Source organism: Papilio xuthus, unplaced genomic scaffold (genome assembly GCF_000836235.2).
Source record: "Papilio xuthus unplaced genomic scaffold, Pxut_1.1 DF825928.1, whole genome shotgun sequence".
In the NCBI taxonomy this organism is placed as follows: Eukaryota; Metazoa; Arthropoda; class Insecta; order Lepidoptera; family Papilionidae; genus Papilio; species Papilio xuthus.
The window spans coordinates 1,601,332-1,618,660 of NW_013532721.1; the positions used below are offsets into that span (position 1 = coordinate 1,601,332).

At 32.6% G+C, this 17,329-nt stretch overlaps 1 protein-coding gene across 7 annotated transcripts in view; it reads right to left on the reverse strand.

Moving 5' to 3' along the window:
• Positions 1-17,329, reverse strand: part of dnc (phosphodiesterase dunce) — a 204,712-nt gene that overhangs the window by 41,576 nt on the left and 145,807 nt on the right. For 4 of the 7 annotated variants that reach the window (XM_013322383.1, XM_013322382.1, XM_013322381.1 and 1 more), the window contains 2 exons: positions 12,736-12,930; positions 9,221-9,256 (listed from right to left, as the gene is read on the reverse strand). In XM_013322383.1, coding sequence (XP_013177837.1) covers positions 9,221-9,256; positions 12,736-12,930 — 231 coding nt within the window. Of the gene's footprint in view, positions 1-9,220; positions 9,257-12,735; positions 12,931-16,373; positions 16,470-17,329 lie in introns of all 7 variants that reach the window. The other 3 variants (XM_013322379.1, XM_013322380.1, XM_013322378.1) reach the window with 3 other exon arrangements.

Genomic DNA, 17,329 nt, shown 5'->3' on the forward strand with positions numbered 1-17,329 from the left:
GAAGCACATTTTAATTTTAAAAATGGCAACGGAAAATTTTCATGTCTTTTAATTTAAAAAGTACACGTGAGTTATTTAACATTTTGATCATCATCGTAGTTTGGAAATGTGTTCAAATAGAGATTAGATGTTGCTTTTAAATAATTTGTACGAAAATCGTTTTTGTCCTTCCTCGACATTTTTTCTAAATTACTAAACATAGATGTTAATAAAATAAAAAACTTTCTTTGTTGATATTTTTTGTATTAAATTTGGAAGAAGGTCATTATTCAGAGGTGACACGCAGCGATCTATCAAATATTTTATCCTGCCAATATTCTCTGACTCAGCGAAAATATGGTAAAGTACGATCCTAAATATATAATAATAGAAATTCACGTTAGTAGGTTGGCCTACATTTTAAAACGGCGTACATTCTGTCCTGTTTTGTTTATACAGAATTTTATATTTATACTAGCTGTCGCTCGCGACTCTATCCATGCGGAATTAAAAAGGAAACTAATTAGAAAACCATGTTTTCTTCCAGACTATGCTTTACATCTATGTCAAATTTTATACTCCTGTAAATTAGGACATAGAATTTTTTGTAATACTTAATTATTCTGTAAACAAGTGAATACATATTTCTTCTAAACCCGTATTAATTATCTACTATTATTTTATTAAGTAATCATGAAAACAAGCAATTTTATGGATGTGAAAAATATATAGTTATAAATGTCAGCCGTTGTAAATACGAGTAGATGCCACCTCTGTACTATCGATTCCAAATTGCCTTATTTGCGGCCGCACTGGTTCGGATATCGGATACCCCATTCGTCATGTGGGTATTACGTATGTAGCTCTATGTTATTTATCGATTTTATTTGTTACAAAGTAAAATATCAATTCTTATTGTTTCGTATGATCTCTTAAAATTTTATGCATCAATTAGCAGTGCAGTGTTAGCATGATCAGTGCAGATATATGAAAAATGATTCTACAATAAGCCCGTGTGCATCTTCCCGTCCAAGACCCTTCAAGATCGGTGTTGGTGTTCCGGAGATTACCAGGAACAAACGCGCCCTGGCGGACAGACATACAGGCAGAAGACAGAGAAACAGATAAATGCTTTAAAAATGGGTTTTCATTATCAGTTAAATGAAGCGTTTAATAACATGAATAGATTTTGTTCATAATTAGTTGGATAGAACAAGTAAAAGTTATTTAAACAATTTAATCTCAGTATACCGGAGCCGCAGGAAATTTGCATCCGTCCCTTGCAATAACCAACGTGCACAGTCTGATAAAAGTTAGAAGGCCGCGCATATTTCCCCCGCGTGCGTCGCTGTTGTTAGTTCATATTGTGTTATCTATATCAACATATCGAGTTCGAGTACCTGTCGTAATGTACTCCTCGTGTTTTGCTACTTGCCGATTTATTGAATACTTAACAACTTGCCACATCACGTTACTGGTACTACATATCTTCGACTCTGATAAAATAGTTATATTATAAATTTGACTGCACAGATAAGTACTTGGTAAACAAGGTAAAAAGCTGTAGTGCAGAAAGATATGGTATCATGTTTCAGACGAAGATGTTGAGGAACATACGAAGTGGAAGAACCATATGGGATAGGGGCTAGGTGGAGAGGGAGTTGAGAAAGAAAAAGTGTCATAAGATTTTCAGCTAGCAACTAATATTTGAAGACTGGTACATGGCTTTAGGCTTAGGTTTCGTGACTGGTTTCTATAAAAAAAGCTATTTTATTTCGACAATGGAATAATAAAGTATACAAATATGTAACAGCACGAAAAGCGAAATTCATTTCGTTTAAAAATCGTGTTAAATTTCTCCCAAAAAACTACAACTCTATTTTTATGTTTAGTGCAAAAAAGATTCAAACGTACTTTATAAAGCATTCTCGTATAGCGTGCGTGAAAAATTTTTGAATGCAGAAAAAGAACTATTTAAAATAATCTGCTCTATAAACTTTTTGGCAACTTCATCGTTTGAAGAAACTATAAAAAAGTTCATTCTAAAATATGGCAAGTCATAATTGAAAATGACATGGATACTGTCAAAAGATATCAATGCAAAGTACGGACAGTATTGTATCGTAAGAAAATGAGTCACCAGAAAAAAATGTAGCTACGTAAGTAGATAGAGACGATTATTGCGCAAGTTGGTCGTCAGATCACTACGTCAGCTTCGTGAAATGATTTAATGTTACATAGTAATAGCGCAAAAGATAAGTTACATTTTGTAATCGGCTGTTGAGAGGAAGTAAAATTAATAGTGGATAAGAATAAGAACATTGCTTTTATCGGTGTAAATTGATTTGATGGTTATATGTTTAGTAGTTGACAAAAGATGGGACTTTCGATTCACCGTCGACGTTCAAATTCGTTTAAGTAAAGACATGTATCAATTTTGTCACTACACAGTTTAGCTTTTTCGTTCTTTTTACAATATTTCGCTAACGATATGAATTTATTCGATAATAATCGTAAAATCTTATAGCAGTTTTTGAAAAACTATTAAGATATTTCTCTATCCAATGTACGTAAAAGTTATTTTACATCAAAACATATGTGAATAATTACAATAACACTATAGATTTGAGAAAGTAATAGTGTTAGTTTGAGAAAATAAAAATTAATGTTCACAACAAGTTTGATGGGTCTACAAATTATCAAGTCTGTTCTTTCTCATTGAGAGATTATTTATAGAAAGCTAGGGCCGGTGCTGGCCGGTGCAGCGATACAACGGCACGTGTTTTCAATTAACAACCCACGCGCTATCTCACAACAACCAGCTTACAGCTTAATTATACATAACGTTTATTGAAGAAATATAATTTATTCTTTATACTCCCAGTGTAAGAACCAGTAATAATTTAAGTACTACCAACATTTTAATAAAATAGCTATCTTTTACGGAAGGATTTTAGTATTAATTTATTATTGCGTTGCTAGAATATTTTCTTATTTGTTTAATGAATTTGCTTTGTATTTATTTCACGGGTTAACACTGTTTTTTTTTGTTAAAACCTTTGCAGGTTACACGAAATAGCAACGATATGTCAAATAATAACGCGGTGTAATTTTACGACGGTATTGTTTATGGTGTTTTTACGCAATAGTAGTTTGCGTAATTCTTAACGAAATGCCTAATGAAACTGTTCGCGTGTTTCTATTCTCATCTGGCACAAGGCGTGTGGTAAATGTTCCAATGAAAAAACACACACTATATAAATACCGAAATGAAAAATTACCTTTGAAGTGAAAGTCTAAGAAAGAAATACCCAAAAGACTAAAAAATGTTTTTAAACGTTAATAAATAACTAACTAAAATTTTAACATATGATTGAAAAAATTGTTCATTTTAGCATTGCAATTGTAAAATCGATTGAATGATATGTTTGATAAATATAAAATAAATAAAATAAAACTATATATGTTCGTCATTTATTTGTACTTATTATGAGCAAAAAAATTGAGTTTCGTCTGCTCTGAAATACAATTATTTCATAATAAAAATTCATCGAGACCTTTGAACCACGGCATTCACGAAACGCACAAAAGAAATACTTTCAGCTTCGTAAACTAATTGATTCCTCTGAAATATACGAATGGGTAATCTTTTAATATGTGGAATAAAAACTAGAAAGATATTATTAACATTTAAGGAACTGTCGGTTTTATTTTCTCTATACTTTGCTTGCCTAGACATTTGTTCTTGTTTCAACTACAATTCTATCTGAGCAGTTTCTTTATTAAATAATGACTTTAGCAATAACGTTTAATTTACGTTACCGGTCGCGCAGAAGATTGTCAATAGTTACAGTTTAATCGAATTAGGACAAGTCATTCTTATGTACTGGTTGTTAACAAAGTGTACAAGGATTCCGTTTGTTTTTCTTTTGGAGTGAGGGAACCCTAATAATCATGACTAGTAGAAATGTGTAATGTGTAATGGCAGGTAATGAAGGCCGCGTTAAATGTTTTCTTTTTCTTTATTGTTAGCTTGTTCCAGAGGCTTTTACGAGTAAATTGTAATAAAAATGGCAACAGGAAAGTGGGATCCCAGGCCCGGAGTTTTTATTTATAGCTGAGCTCTCCCGGCGACTGTTATCTCTATAATAATATTCGTCAAACACGTGCACGCTATGTATGGAATACGAATATACGATATGTAAGTTAAAATTACATATAAAATAAACTTCAAACAAAGAAACCGAAGCTTTTCTATGGTGCGATATTTCATTCAAATCGAATTTTCTAAGGCATTGAACTTGAAAGTAACGGAGAAATAATTTCATATTAAATGTCTGGTTAATCTCGTTGTCTCTGTAAATGTAAATACGACATTTTATTTTCCAAGTAGCATACAAAGACTGATGTAGTGAAATTAATCTAGCTTTGAGCTACGCGGGCAGAGCTCTATGCCGTTCTTAAACGAAAGCCGTATTACAAAAGGATTAAAACTCCGTAGTGCACATCCTATTAAAAACAAGGGAGAGGGATTGAATCTCCAATGTTTTCCGTATTACAGCTAACCATAAAGAAAAAAGCATGCTCGGTTAGACTAAATAACGTTTTGAAAAGCTATAATAATTTCTATCATATCCATTCTGTTTTGTTATATATTAGTTTCAAACTCTCCAAATTGATTGTCTTAAAAGCAAATAGGAGAATCTAAGTAATAGTCATTATCGTAGGCTTGTAATACGTTGTCCAAAATTATCTAGTTAAACACTATTTGCAAAGGTTTTGTTTGTAGAGTCCTATATTTAATTACATAAAGTCTTAATTACAATTAATTCGTTAACAAAAGTTAACCTGTAATGAGCGAATGAGCTGAATAATAATACGTACGAGTCTGTAAGATTGTGTAGGAAATCAATGAACATATGAAGGTAATGAAAAACCCAAGCATAATTTCTATAATATATATATATATATCATTCACTCCAAATACAATGCATAGGTATGTAGAAATTATGCTTGGGTTTTTCATTACCTTCATATGTTCATTGATTTCCTACACAATCTTACAGACTCGTACGTATTATTATTCACCTCATTCGCTCATTACAGGTCAGGTCATAAGTCTGAGATTATAGTTATAAATATTTATATAGACAGACAAGGAATCACTTAACATCAGGTGAACAAGTGAGAGCAATAATCATTAGCAAAGCTCGTCAACACCCACGCTTGCAGACTGTTCGCCTTCCCACGATTTTCTTGTTTTATAAGAGGCATTTATAAAGGTACGATGGGATCAACGGTTCATACCTTTCCAGGATTATTTGTGCTTTTATGTATTTAAATTATATCATACACGATATAAATATAGTATATGAAAATTTTGTTTTATTAAGGATATAAAAATCAAATTGTTTCGTGTTTAATTAATTTGTATAGTGTATTTTTTTGTTTTTTTTCCTTTAACGGTGGCAACTTTATGTGGACACGTTTCCTGAATAACGGACAACTGAATTCTTATCTTATCTTTGCAAGTACACAGTTTTATGTTATGTTGTGCAATAAACATTAAATACACGCTGTAAATGGTAAATAGAATTTATAGTCATGTATAACGTACTTGTATATTTTTGTATGACATATATTTATTATAATTATAAATTTTTCATTTGATTCAAATAATGTGGAGATTAATAAAAGAAATGAATGATACTAATGTCATTAAAAAAATATTACCTAAAGGTTTCTTTCCGAAAGTATTAAAAGATTCGTTATAATTTCTTTTAAAGACAACAGACTACAGAAAATAGGGATTGCCCGAAATTCTCTTTCAATCTTATTCAATTAGAAAGAAAGCCGCTGTAATGCCCACGTATTTTCAACAGAAAAGAAATAAATAAAACCCAATGTATAGACTTACTGGCGACCGATACTTAGAATAAAATCTTCTAATCGAAAAGAAAAAGAAAAATATTACAATGAATTTGAACAACGTAAGCTAATGTAACTTTTACAGATTGAAAGAAATCCTTCCCACTACGCTACACGTTTTCTCCATTATATTATAGTAGCTTAATGCTTCTGAAAGCCAAGGGTGGCAAATGGTATTGCTAAGACGTAATTCCGACACAGCTTGGTTAAAGCAGTGAATAATTGATCCGGTATCGGTTCTATGGTTTAATTCATAGATTAATGTTAGTCGTAATGGTACTTCTATGATTGAATCAGGAATGTTTTTATTTTAGAAGGTATGTACATCGACTGCTGTTGCCTCTACAGTTGGGCTTGATTAAGATAATTTTTATCATCGTGTAAACATTTCTAATGAATTAACTATTACAAGTTATTAAGAACCACTTGCAATGTTGAAAGTAAAAAGCCTCGTTTACAAGTAGGTACTTATGTATACAAAAGGTAGCAAAGCAACTCACGCGTCGCGTCTGGTTCGCTCGTCCCAAAATTTGTCCCAGAATGTGGATCTGTTTTTAATTCTGAGCACGCTGGTGCTGAGGGTTCGAGGTAGTGTACCGCCACTGCTGCTGGCCGACACACCGGTCGACATGCTGTGTTCCGAAGCCGAGCTCTTCGCAATGAACGTTGCGCCCCCGCCGGCGCACAGCCGGTCCGACTGCGAGCCCGAGCGCTTCATTGTCATCTCACCAAGCGCCTAGCTACGCACTACATTATTTGACCCGATGAAACGAGCAATTGACTGATCTCCTGGATTCCCGCACTATTATCAGATAACGCTCCCTATACCATCTCCCCATCTGATGTAGCCGTTTAATTCAATACCACCTAACAAGGTTACGCGAGCGAACTTGATTTGGGTGTGAATTATTTTTATTTAATTAATGACCGAACTATGAGATAATAATGTACGAGAGCTTATGCATTTATCACACGCGCGTTATAGGCGCTGGAGCAACTAGTGTTCTGAATGCATCGATAAAAACACAAGCTTACAATCGATAGTACATATGTAGTTTACAACCGAGTAAATAAATATTTAAGCCGCGTCGACACTAAGATTCTATCGGAACATGGGCTAGAGCTAGTGAACGACCTCGGTGGTCCGTCTTCACACGTAATGTACGTTTGTTATATTAGTATTGATACAATCCCGCACTGCGTATCGTAAGGGATCTCGGCGTGCGTGATCTCGCGTTAGGAAAGTGCGGGGCTTATTTGTGCCCGCTCGAAGATCGAAGGGCGTCCGTACGTTCGGTAGCGTGCCGCCGACGCGGCTGGCGGACTCTCAATGAGGAGGACCGGCGGCGAGGAACGGCGCGGGGAGGAACCGGGGACGGAGAGGGGGTACGTCGCACTCGCCCGGCGCGCGGCTCCGCCCGAGGATAAATTTGGCGCTTATGGAAACTGGCGGTGGGCGCCGGTAATCAATGTTCGACGTGGAAATCGAGGGTCGCGCGAGCATTATCCTACGCGACTCGGTTCCAGGTGAAAGTGTCGCCGAATATTAGCTAGATCCTAGTATTGTTTTGACTAGTATAACTGAATTTCCTGCATCGATCCGTGACGTTTACTGTGAGATTGCACGTCGCTCTACGTGACATAAAGGGAATGTTTTGTCTTAAATACGTATAAAGGATTTCATTGAATAAACAAATTAATTAAAGTGTTTTATTCATGTATAACTTAACGATATTAAAGAATATATAGTCGCAATATCAAACAACTTTTTATTACAAATGATTTTGTATAAAAGTTAACTATTTCTTCAATTATTCGTGATTAGATTGATTGAAAAATCTAAAGAAGGAAAGACAGTCGGAGAGCCCGAATTGATTTAATGGACGTCGGTCCTAGGTAAACTGTAATGGGTTAATTCAATTTCGCTTTCACGTAATCCTTTGAAGATGTTTATTTTGTCTCTACAATGTGTTCATATTGTTTAACTAAGATAGAAGACCAGTACAAGCACCATAATTATAATAATTAAAGTGATTAATAAAAAGAGATTAGCAAAAAATATCGTACTCTGGATATACTTTGTTATGAATTAAAAAAACAGTGAATATAATTTAATTAACAAGAAGAATTACGTTCCTTTTGTAATAGAAATATCTTTCTCTTGTCACGTAACATGGGCGTGGTGTGCTTTAGTTACAAGAAGGCTGTAGTCGGCTTATGTTGATTACTGTCTGCTGAACTCTCACAATAAAATAGAGAAAATATCCTATTTGAGAACCTAAAGCCGACTACAGTTACATTACTTAAAACATGTTTTCGATTACTAACAATTTTCAATTTAATCGTAGCAAACAGTTTGTTTGCTAAAATACTGCCTCTTAAAGGCAAACTGTACTAAAACAATTGCTGTGTGAAATATAAGTATTAGCTTATATACACTAAAGAAAAGTCATGTATAATTAATATATATATTTTTGTATATTAATATTCAATTACTTTTATTTGATTTGTTAATAGTTTTAAAATAAAGGATTTACTTGTCTGGCACATTCAAAGAACTTTTGATTGCTTTATGCAAGTATTTAATTTAATTAAAACTTAATACCTTGTCAAAAAGATATTTAAACTTTGAATAGATAAAAGACAGTAAAAACAAATTATATTCATAGACATAAATGTAGATGTATTAACGTGAAGTTATTATTATTGCAGACGTGCACAGAACAAAGGAAAATTCAAACGACAAGTTATGAAAAACCAACAGTAAATATTAGTGACTAGACGGCAAATGTACTTTTATTTACTATGAGAAATCCTTCCTTTAACTAGTTTTTATATTATTTATTAAGTTATTTAATTGTTTTAATAATTTGATATTTATAACCTATCAACACATGTAATATCCTTACAAGTTATAAAGAGAAAAACTGGCACTGATTGCTAACTACTGCTCTCTTTAAAATTTCTTTCACTGTAAAAAAATTGCTATCAGAAGGTATCTTAATATAGTTTAATTCTTTGTTTCTTCTTCTATTTACCCAAGCTAAGCTGGCCATGTTACTACTAAGGTAGAAGAGTGAATCTGATGATGGCTACACGTAATTTTTATGACAGTAAAGTAAAACCTGTAAAACTTACCTTTACACAAGTTTATATAGAGTTTGCTACATTAACACGGAAAGCATAAACGTGTTGAGGTAACGTAAAATATACATGGTAATAAAGGAGAAAGCATTAAGGGACAACGAGCGGAGCAGTATGTCTACACAAAGCCCATGCAATATGCTTGCATGCGTGTTATCCTAGTACATACGCTCTGTCCAGTTGTGCAGCCTCGGCCTCCTTGAATCTGCAAGCAATTAAAAAAATATGGAAAAGAAAGATAGAACGGAGGAAACAATTATTCTCACCTAAGCATTCGCAATAACGTTATAACCTAACATCCAACAAAACTGGTATGAACATATTATTGAATTCTGGCAGAAAGAAATATGAAGATTTCGAATACAAAAATCTCTTTTTCAGCTTAAGTTTGCAATATTATTCGTGATCAAAGACAAAGCGTACTATATAACATTGTTACCATTTCGTTGGATATAAGGCTTAATGCGGGGTTCGGCTTCACATCAATTTATATTGTGCTAGAGTAGTGTTTCGCAGGCTTTGTTGTGATAGTGGGAAATATAGCGTGGAGAGTTAGGTCGCATCGATGTCCAGCCGCTCACTTTACTCAGGACTACCACAATTACTCTCAGCATACACAAGACAACACAATTTAGGATTCATTCATCACATTGAACGCATGCTTACATCTCAATGTAGAGTGTGTGAGTAAGCTCTACTTAGATGTTAGTCGACACAACATTTATATGCAATATTTTATAACCAGCTTACTTTGTCCCTTCCAAATCGGTGTCTTGTAATGTGACCTGCTTGTTTTGGTGCGGCGTGTTTCTAACCATTGGTTTCTGAGATCAAAATCTCTGTATAAAACATATCGTCATCCTTATCATTATCTTTGACAAAACTGAGATAAGAATATGTTTTAATCGGAATTTCGATCTCAGAAACCCATGGTAAGTACAATTTCACTGTGTCTAAAATTGTGTACAACGTGGTATTTTGTTTTTAATAAGTAGTAACAATACTTCATATTTTACACGATCAAAGTGTATAAAAGTTATACGAAATTTCCATAAAAATATTAGATTGTTAATGAAAAGAACAACTTTATTGTGTAAATCTTCATTATCAACTTAAAGTATTATTAAAAAAATATATAATTCGTTTTTAATAGGAAACGTCATAATAGAACATAAAATGTCATTATTCTTGAATAAATAGTCATCTCGAATATGAAACGTTTGTCAGAATACAAACAATTCCAATATAATTATTCTAGCATATTCAAGAATGTTCTACAATGTTGATTGTATTTACGTTTATTGCAATTATTTTATACAGCAAAAGAGCATACTTAATTAAAACATCACGTTACGATGAATCATTTTAAAGACATTTAAGTAACCTTTAATTACTATGTTGTTTTTATCAGACAAAGTCGTTTAATTTAAAGTGAATAACGTACAAAAGTATTAGCAATATTTGTAATTTTGAATGAAACTATACGATTATTATAGAACCGTGATTTAATATTCAACACTTTTATTTGAACAAAACGAAGTGTGTATTCATTCTATTATCAACAACTGGTTAAGTTTTCGGCTTTATAGTAATTTGTAAGGATAATAGTAACGTTGAACTTATTATTTGGCAAGTTTCGTACGAATAATTATTATGATGCCGTAAATAGTGGAAATTCGATGAACTGGACTCATTATTGGATAATCCAAATAAACAAAAGAAAGTTGTATTCTGTCATGTGGTTCCATACTCAATATACATACAATTAGATTTTTGTTAAAAGATAACAAAAATCTTTTACCTTTCAATTAAAATGAAGGACAAAAAATTTAAATTTTTCTGCTCTGTGCTTAATGTTCAATAATTACTTGAAAAATTGTCCATATTGTTAAGGGATCGGAAAAGTTATAAAAGCTTTTTGAAAGTTATACGAACCGAGATTCTAATGCAATTCATTCGAAGTCGTTTAAAATTTAACACTTTTAAAATCTATTATAGTATCAAATCATTTTTTTAAAGTAAATTTAGGAAATATTTTTTTTCATATTCTATTAAGTAAAGAGTAGTTACGTTTATTTTGAAGTAATATCAATAAGAGAAGGTTAAATTTACATTATAATCAATTGCTGTATAATTTGGATAAGGACTTCTGAAAACTTAAGGTAAAATTATTACATTTTATTGTATACCTTTCATTGTTTTAGGAATAATGAAATTAACTCGGTTTATGTAAATTCCTATTAAATTACACTCACTAAAATAATTTTGCTACGAAGAACGAAATTCATATTAATATTTTTAAGATATTTTATTCGTTGTACCATCTTACTATTTAGCTTATACTATAATCTAGAATGAATACAAAATTATAAATCTTATTAACCATCAGTTTCGGCCACCAAAACACTTGAACAGAAACATATATTTATCCCTCTCAATGGCTTTGAAAATAAAAGAGACAGCAACATGTTGTAAAACAACTACAATAAAGTTTTATAGTTTTAGACTTTCCATTGTTAGAAGTGGCTAATTTATTTAACCCGAAAGTTGTATAAAGATTGAAAGATCACTATTGTTTTCAATATATCTGAACAGACAACAAAATACAAGTATAAGAAATATTTTGGACATAAGCATTTTCAATAAAGCCAATTCTTTTTTAATATGTATTGAACTTATTCATGTAATATTTCAGACATGACTGATCTGACATTTATGATTATACTATGTTATTTTCTAGACAGACAATATAATAAGATAAACAATCTTTAATACTTAGAAAGTATTAAAGATTGTTTATTGATCACTTGCTTATAAGATACAGATTTGAAGTCATTCTTTACCATCTACCATTTTGTAAAAATAACTAAGAAGTGCCTCTAAATAGCTTTGGCCTTATTGTAGCTTTCGCTTAAAAAAATGATTTAAATATTAATATAATTAGTATATAATTTACTTGTTATAAGTAAATATTTGCTAAATCGCTAAACAAACGTAAAATAGTTTTCCCAACTATTTTATTATTGTGTTTTAGTCCTGTTTTCAGTGCATGAAAAATGACATTAGAAGGGCTTTGAATTTCAATTTTAATTTCATGAAATCTTCTATTTATAGCTTTCGGGTGTATTAAGTTAGACGCCAAATACAGTGTATGTGTACAGTTGTATATAAATGTCATAAACGTTCAGCTGCAGTGTCGACCGGTCACCAATTCACTGAAAATTCAAGAGCTGAGTCGTGATCACTCGAGCTTTTACCGCGGAAAGTTTATTTAAAATTCCATATTAAGTATCAAAAATTATTTATCTGTATATTTCTTTATAGTAGAGCTTTACCTTATTGCTTAGTTGCAATTTATTTTAATTCGAGTTCTGCGATGTACATAACAAAAACATAATGCATTTTCTTTGACAAAACAATAGACGATTCGCTATTTCTGCTAAAGACTTTGTGTTGCACCTTGTGACACCAATGTCAATCTAAATTGTCAAATTACCAGCATGAATTTTTTTTTAATTAATCATATAACGATTTATGTGAATGTGTCAGGTTTAGTTCATAGTTTTGATCAGATGTAAACTTACAAGTTTATTTGTTAAGATAAACATAATGTGTTTTATGGAGGCAAGAATAAATTGTATGTGTCAGTATAATATTTAGGTTTAAATCTCGCTGTGCACTTACCTTTCGCTGGCGATGGAACTATTCCTGGACATCGACTTCGGCGACATCTCGAAGTCGGAGTCAGATCGGTAGAGAAAGGACTCGCGGCGCTGCGGCATTGCCTGCAGCACCAGTGCGGCGGAGGGGGAGCCCCCCTCCAGCGGGGAGCGCGCGCCCCCCGCGCCGCCTGCCGCCCCACCATTCTCGACGTCGAAGCTGAAACAAAACACAAAGGAATTAATCATATGGCATGGGAAAAACGACGTTGGAACCATTACCTCTAAGGGTACTTCAAGAAGAAACCCTACTTTAAGAAGATTTTCCTTATATACCAGTACCTCATAAGCAGTACATAACATCTGATATTGAAGATCTTCATGGAAATCAGCAATTTTAATTTAATAGACTTTTTGCAATATTATGTTTATTCATATAGAACTAAAGTAAAGATTCAAAAGTAGGTCAATCATAACTAACAGGATTTGCTCCTAACATTTTATAACAACTTAACTTAAAAAAAACTTATGACAAGCTTTCAAAAGTTGCGTCACCTGTTGTTTTCAGTAGTTGAAATTCGAAACAGTTTGATATTATATACCAACGAATATAAAGAAATAATATTTATTAATTTGGGTAATTGTAATAAAGATACTGTTTTTTTAAATATATTTCTTGCAGAAACTTATTTTCAATTGGATAATAACTTCAATGTTTTAAGTAACAAAGACATTTCGTAACAGATAAGAATTTATTGAAGAAACATTATCGATATCGATAGATAAGTATCTGTGCATTTTATCTTTTGCTACTGTATTAAATTGTTTATTTCTTCTTATGTACTTCGATCATAAAATTTTATCAAACACACAATTAGGTATCAGACAATCAGCAGCGTACATTTGTCAGTACGTATATATTTGGCACGTGTAAATAAAGAGGAAATTTTTGATTGTTTCTTTGCATTCAATAGGCTACGAAACTACAGAACCGATTTGAAAAATTTCACTATTCTCAAGTTACAATATCGGGGATGTCATAGGCTATATTTATTACTTGTCGTTTAAAATATTTTTTTAGATATAAGTTTGGCTTCATTTTTAAAATTATTGATTTTCGTAGTTTCAATTTGATTTTATAACTATCGTCTATCACTACACTTATGAAGATAAAAAACTGGCCACGTGGATATCCACGATATGGATATTCACAGTATGGATATTAAAACTAATACTTGTTTTTTTTTTGCTTCCTCGTACATACGTTTGTTATTCTAATACATTATTAAAACTATCCATTTTATATGAAAATATTAAAACTACATGTTTAAATTAAATGTTTTCAGGAGGAGGTGACAGCGACATCTATTTTCATGAACACATTAATATCAGTCTCACAAATCCGTGAAACGTTTCAACGACAACTTAACGTTCGTTGCTGCCACAAGAGGTCGCTGTTTCTAAGTATTTCGTAGCATTTCAATAAAAATTATAAATATACTGCAATAATTAAGAATTCATGTATTATGTATATTGTTTATTACTAATAAATATTATATATTTATTAGCTTATATTTAAATTACACATTTATTTTGCTAGCTAAACAAAGACAACTTACTAACTATTTAATAACCCTCTATGGTGGGCGATATCGATTTTATACGTAAATAGCTCAAATACAGAGTGATTTTTTTTAAATTCAGCTCCAAATAACCGAGAAGCCAGACAGACTGCATATTGATTTAGCACTCGCTTACGAATAAAACCGAATTACACACTCGCACTTCGCACTAGAGATCTTATTCGAAGACACAAAATACTTACATTGTAATATATTCTCAAGAAATCATGAACTCATGTTAATCTGATGCTATTTACAATTTAAAACATTTTCAATTAAATCGTAAGTATACGTTAATGAATCAGTAATCAAAAGATATACTTATATTGCGTGCATTACCAAAAAAAGCCGTGATTTGGGCAAGGAGACGCGACATAATCCGATAATCGTATTAGAGACCGGCGGATGGATTGACTTCGATTGGTTTCCACTATCTCTCTGCAGGCGTAAGGAACAATTACTACACAAAATGGGATTAACGATATCTTTAGACATTTTGTCAACGTACGTCTAAATTAGAAACTGTAGAGATAGTGTAAAAGATTTCTTATAACTTTTTGGCATCACAGACAGCAGCGGGATTAAAATTTAAAACAAAAAAACTTTTATTTTATGCGCCCAGCATGGATTGGAAAGTGAATTAGGCTTTTTATATTATAAGGTGGCAAATGAGCAAGCGGCCACCCAGATTCGCCAAAATAGCTAAGCGACCACTGACAATAGACATCAAGAAATGCAGACGTGTTACCTTCCTTTAATCAATTGAGGAGGGGATGTACTGAAAGAGGATATTTCCCCTTTCTGTGTGTCTCCTTCTCCGCCAATCTCACTTTCTTTTCCAATTATTTTCATGTAAGAAAAGAGTAAGAAAGAATGTGGACTAAGATAAGATCTCCGGCACGCACACTGATCAGGCGAAATGCGGAATTGCTTCCACTTTATGCCTGTCTTCTGTGTGTTTTCATGCAAGCAACTAAACACTACCTAACTCATAGTACCTCAGTACATTTATTTTAATGTAATTTTCGTATATTTATGCGACGATATTAGCTCAATATTGTCGGCTTAAAATAAGCGGAATGGAGATTTACTGCTGTGTACGTATAGGCGGCGTCTCTACTGAGATTGCCAATCGGCTTGCCAAGCAATTCGATGACGTGCAATATAATTTTATACAGATTTTGTATATTTTTGTGATTTACTTATTTAGGCATGTAATATTTCATTAAAGTGACATAAAATAAATAGCAAAGGTACATGAGATATCTTATTACTACTAAAAATATTTTTTATAGTCTAGAACCTAGCTGATTACTTGTGATCTAGATCTGGAATCTAGATCACAAGTAATCAGCTTATAGGGAATTTATAGAAATATTAATAGAATATATTTATAGGAATAGTCCAGACTATTGGTTACAGGTTCCAGACCATAGTTTTAAGGACCGTATGAAAATACATTTAATCAAGTTTAAAGGAATGGTAAATTCCCTATAATTAAATTCCTTTAGGATCGTAGGAAGTGAACCTGATAATGACATTTTAGACAGTTTTATGCGTAACATTGATATATATTTTTCTAGTTAAAAATTAGATAATAAATGTTTTCGAAGTGATTGAGAAATGAGATAAACGCATCTCTTCTATTTTAGCGCGCCCTCGTGATACGCCTACCATTTATAAATCTACATTAATCTGTCTACGAGTTAGTTACACTGGTATACTCGTTATATCAATGTAATAAATATAATTGTTTAACAGTATCTATATATAAGATACTTGTAAACTTATGATTAAAAAGTAAATTAAAAAAAAATAGTTTCTTACTAGACCGACATCTTTGAATTCATAAAAGCTACACGTGCCTCTTTAGATGACATATTCAATACGAAAAGTCGTTGTTTTATGGAAAGTGTTAAGAAAACACCTTAAGTAGATTTATTAAGTTAAGCATTAAGTTGTTTCTTGATGTTGTCAATCCATCATTAAATATACCACTGGATACTCATAACGAGTTATTTTCGATGTGATTTGTATATACCTGCCAGTAGTCCGTCTTCTTGCGGACACTGGCGGCCTCCTCAATGGCCGCCGCGAAGCCCCACGTGCACTCCATCGTCTCGGAGCCTCACTCCACCTGTATAGTCCACCCAACGCTCCAAGTCAGACCACTACTCCAGTCAGATCACCATAGTATCATCGCACCGCGCATATTGCAAACATAATGAATTTTAATTGTAAATATGTAATCAATTTAAATATAGAAACATAGGTGTAATTATTCTATTTCAAGTGCATGTGATGTGACAAATATTAATTGAACGATCGCATTATTAAGATAAGAATAAAACGAAAGCAACACAGTTATCTTTTACCGTAAGCCGAATGGATTCCACGCGTATTTTTTATCAACGCTCATAAATCAGTTGGCATTATTTGTATTAGCATACGTTTACTTTGCCACTTCTTGACTTTGGAACACAAGTGTGTATAGCCAGACAGCAAGGCGACATCCGGTCGCCGGCCTTTGATGAATAATGGCGGGATTCCAGGGTGCGTGATTTTGCGACCGCTGACGACCACGGACGGTCACGCATTTGAATTAACGACACAAAGTGATCTAATCTGAATTTGGATGGATACAAAGGTCGATCGAAAAAAGTACAGATGAGTTGTGAAAGAGTACATGTGTAAGATTGGAGTGAAATTAGATATGACGGCTGATTATGCAAGGAAAAGTAGTAGTTACTGTGTCGACCATTAATTATTAAACACATCAAACTTTTTATAACAAAATTCAAAAAAGATCTTAACTAAGTTTTTGTAACTTTATTTATTTGCTGTGTACTGGTACATTAGTTCTTTTAAAATATTTATTTCGGTTTAATAAATTCTATAGACAGTTGTAGAAATTTTTACGTGACTCTTTTAAGTGTGATATTGTAACCATCGTCAGCTCACTATACGTCCCCACTTAGGCTCAGAGCCTACCCTAAG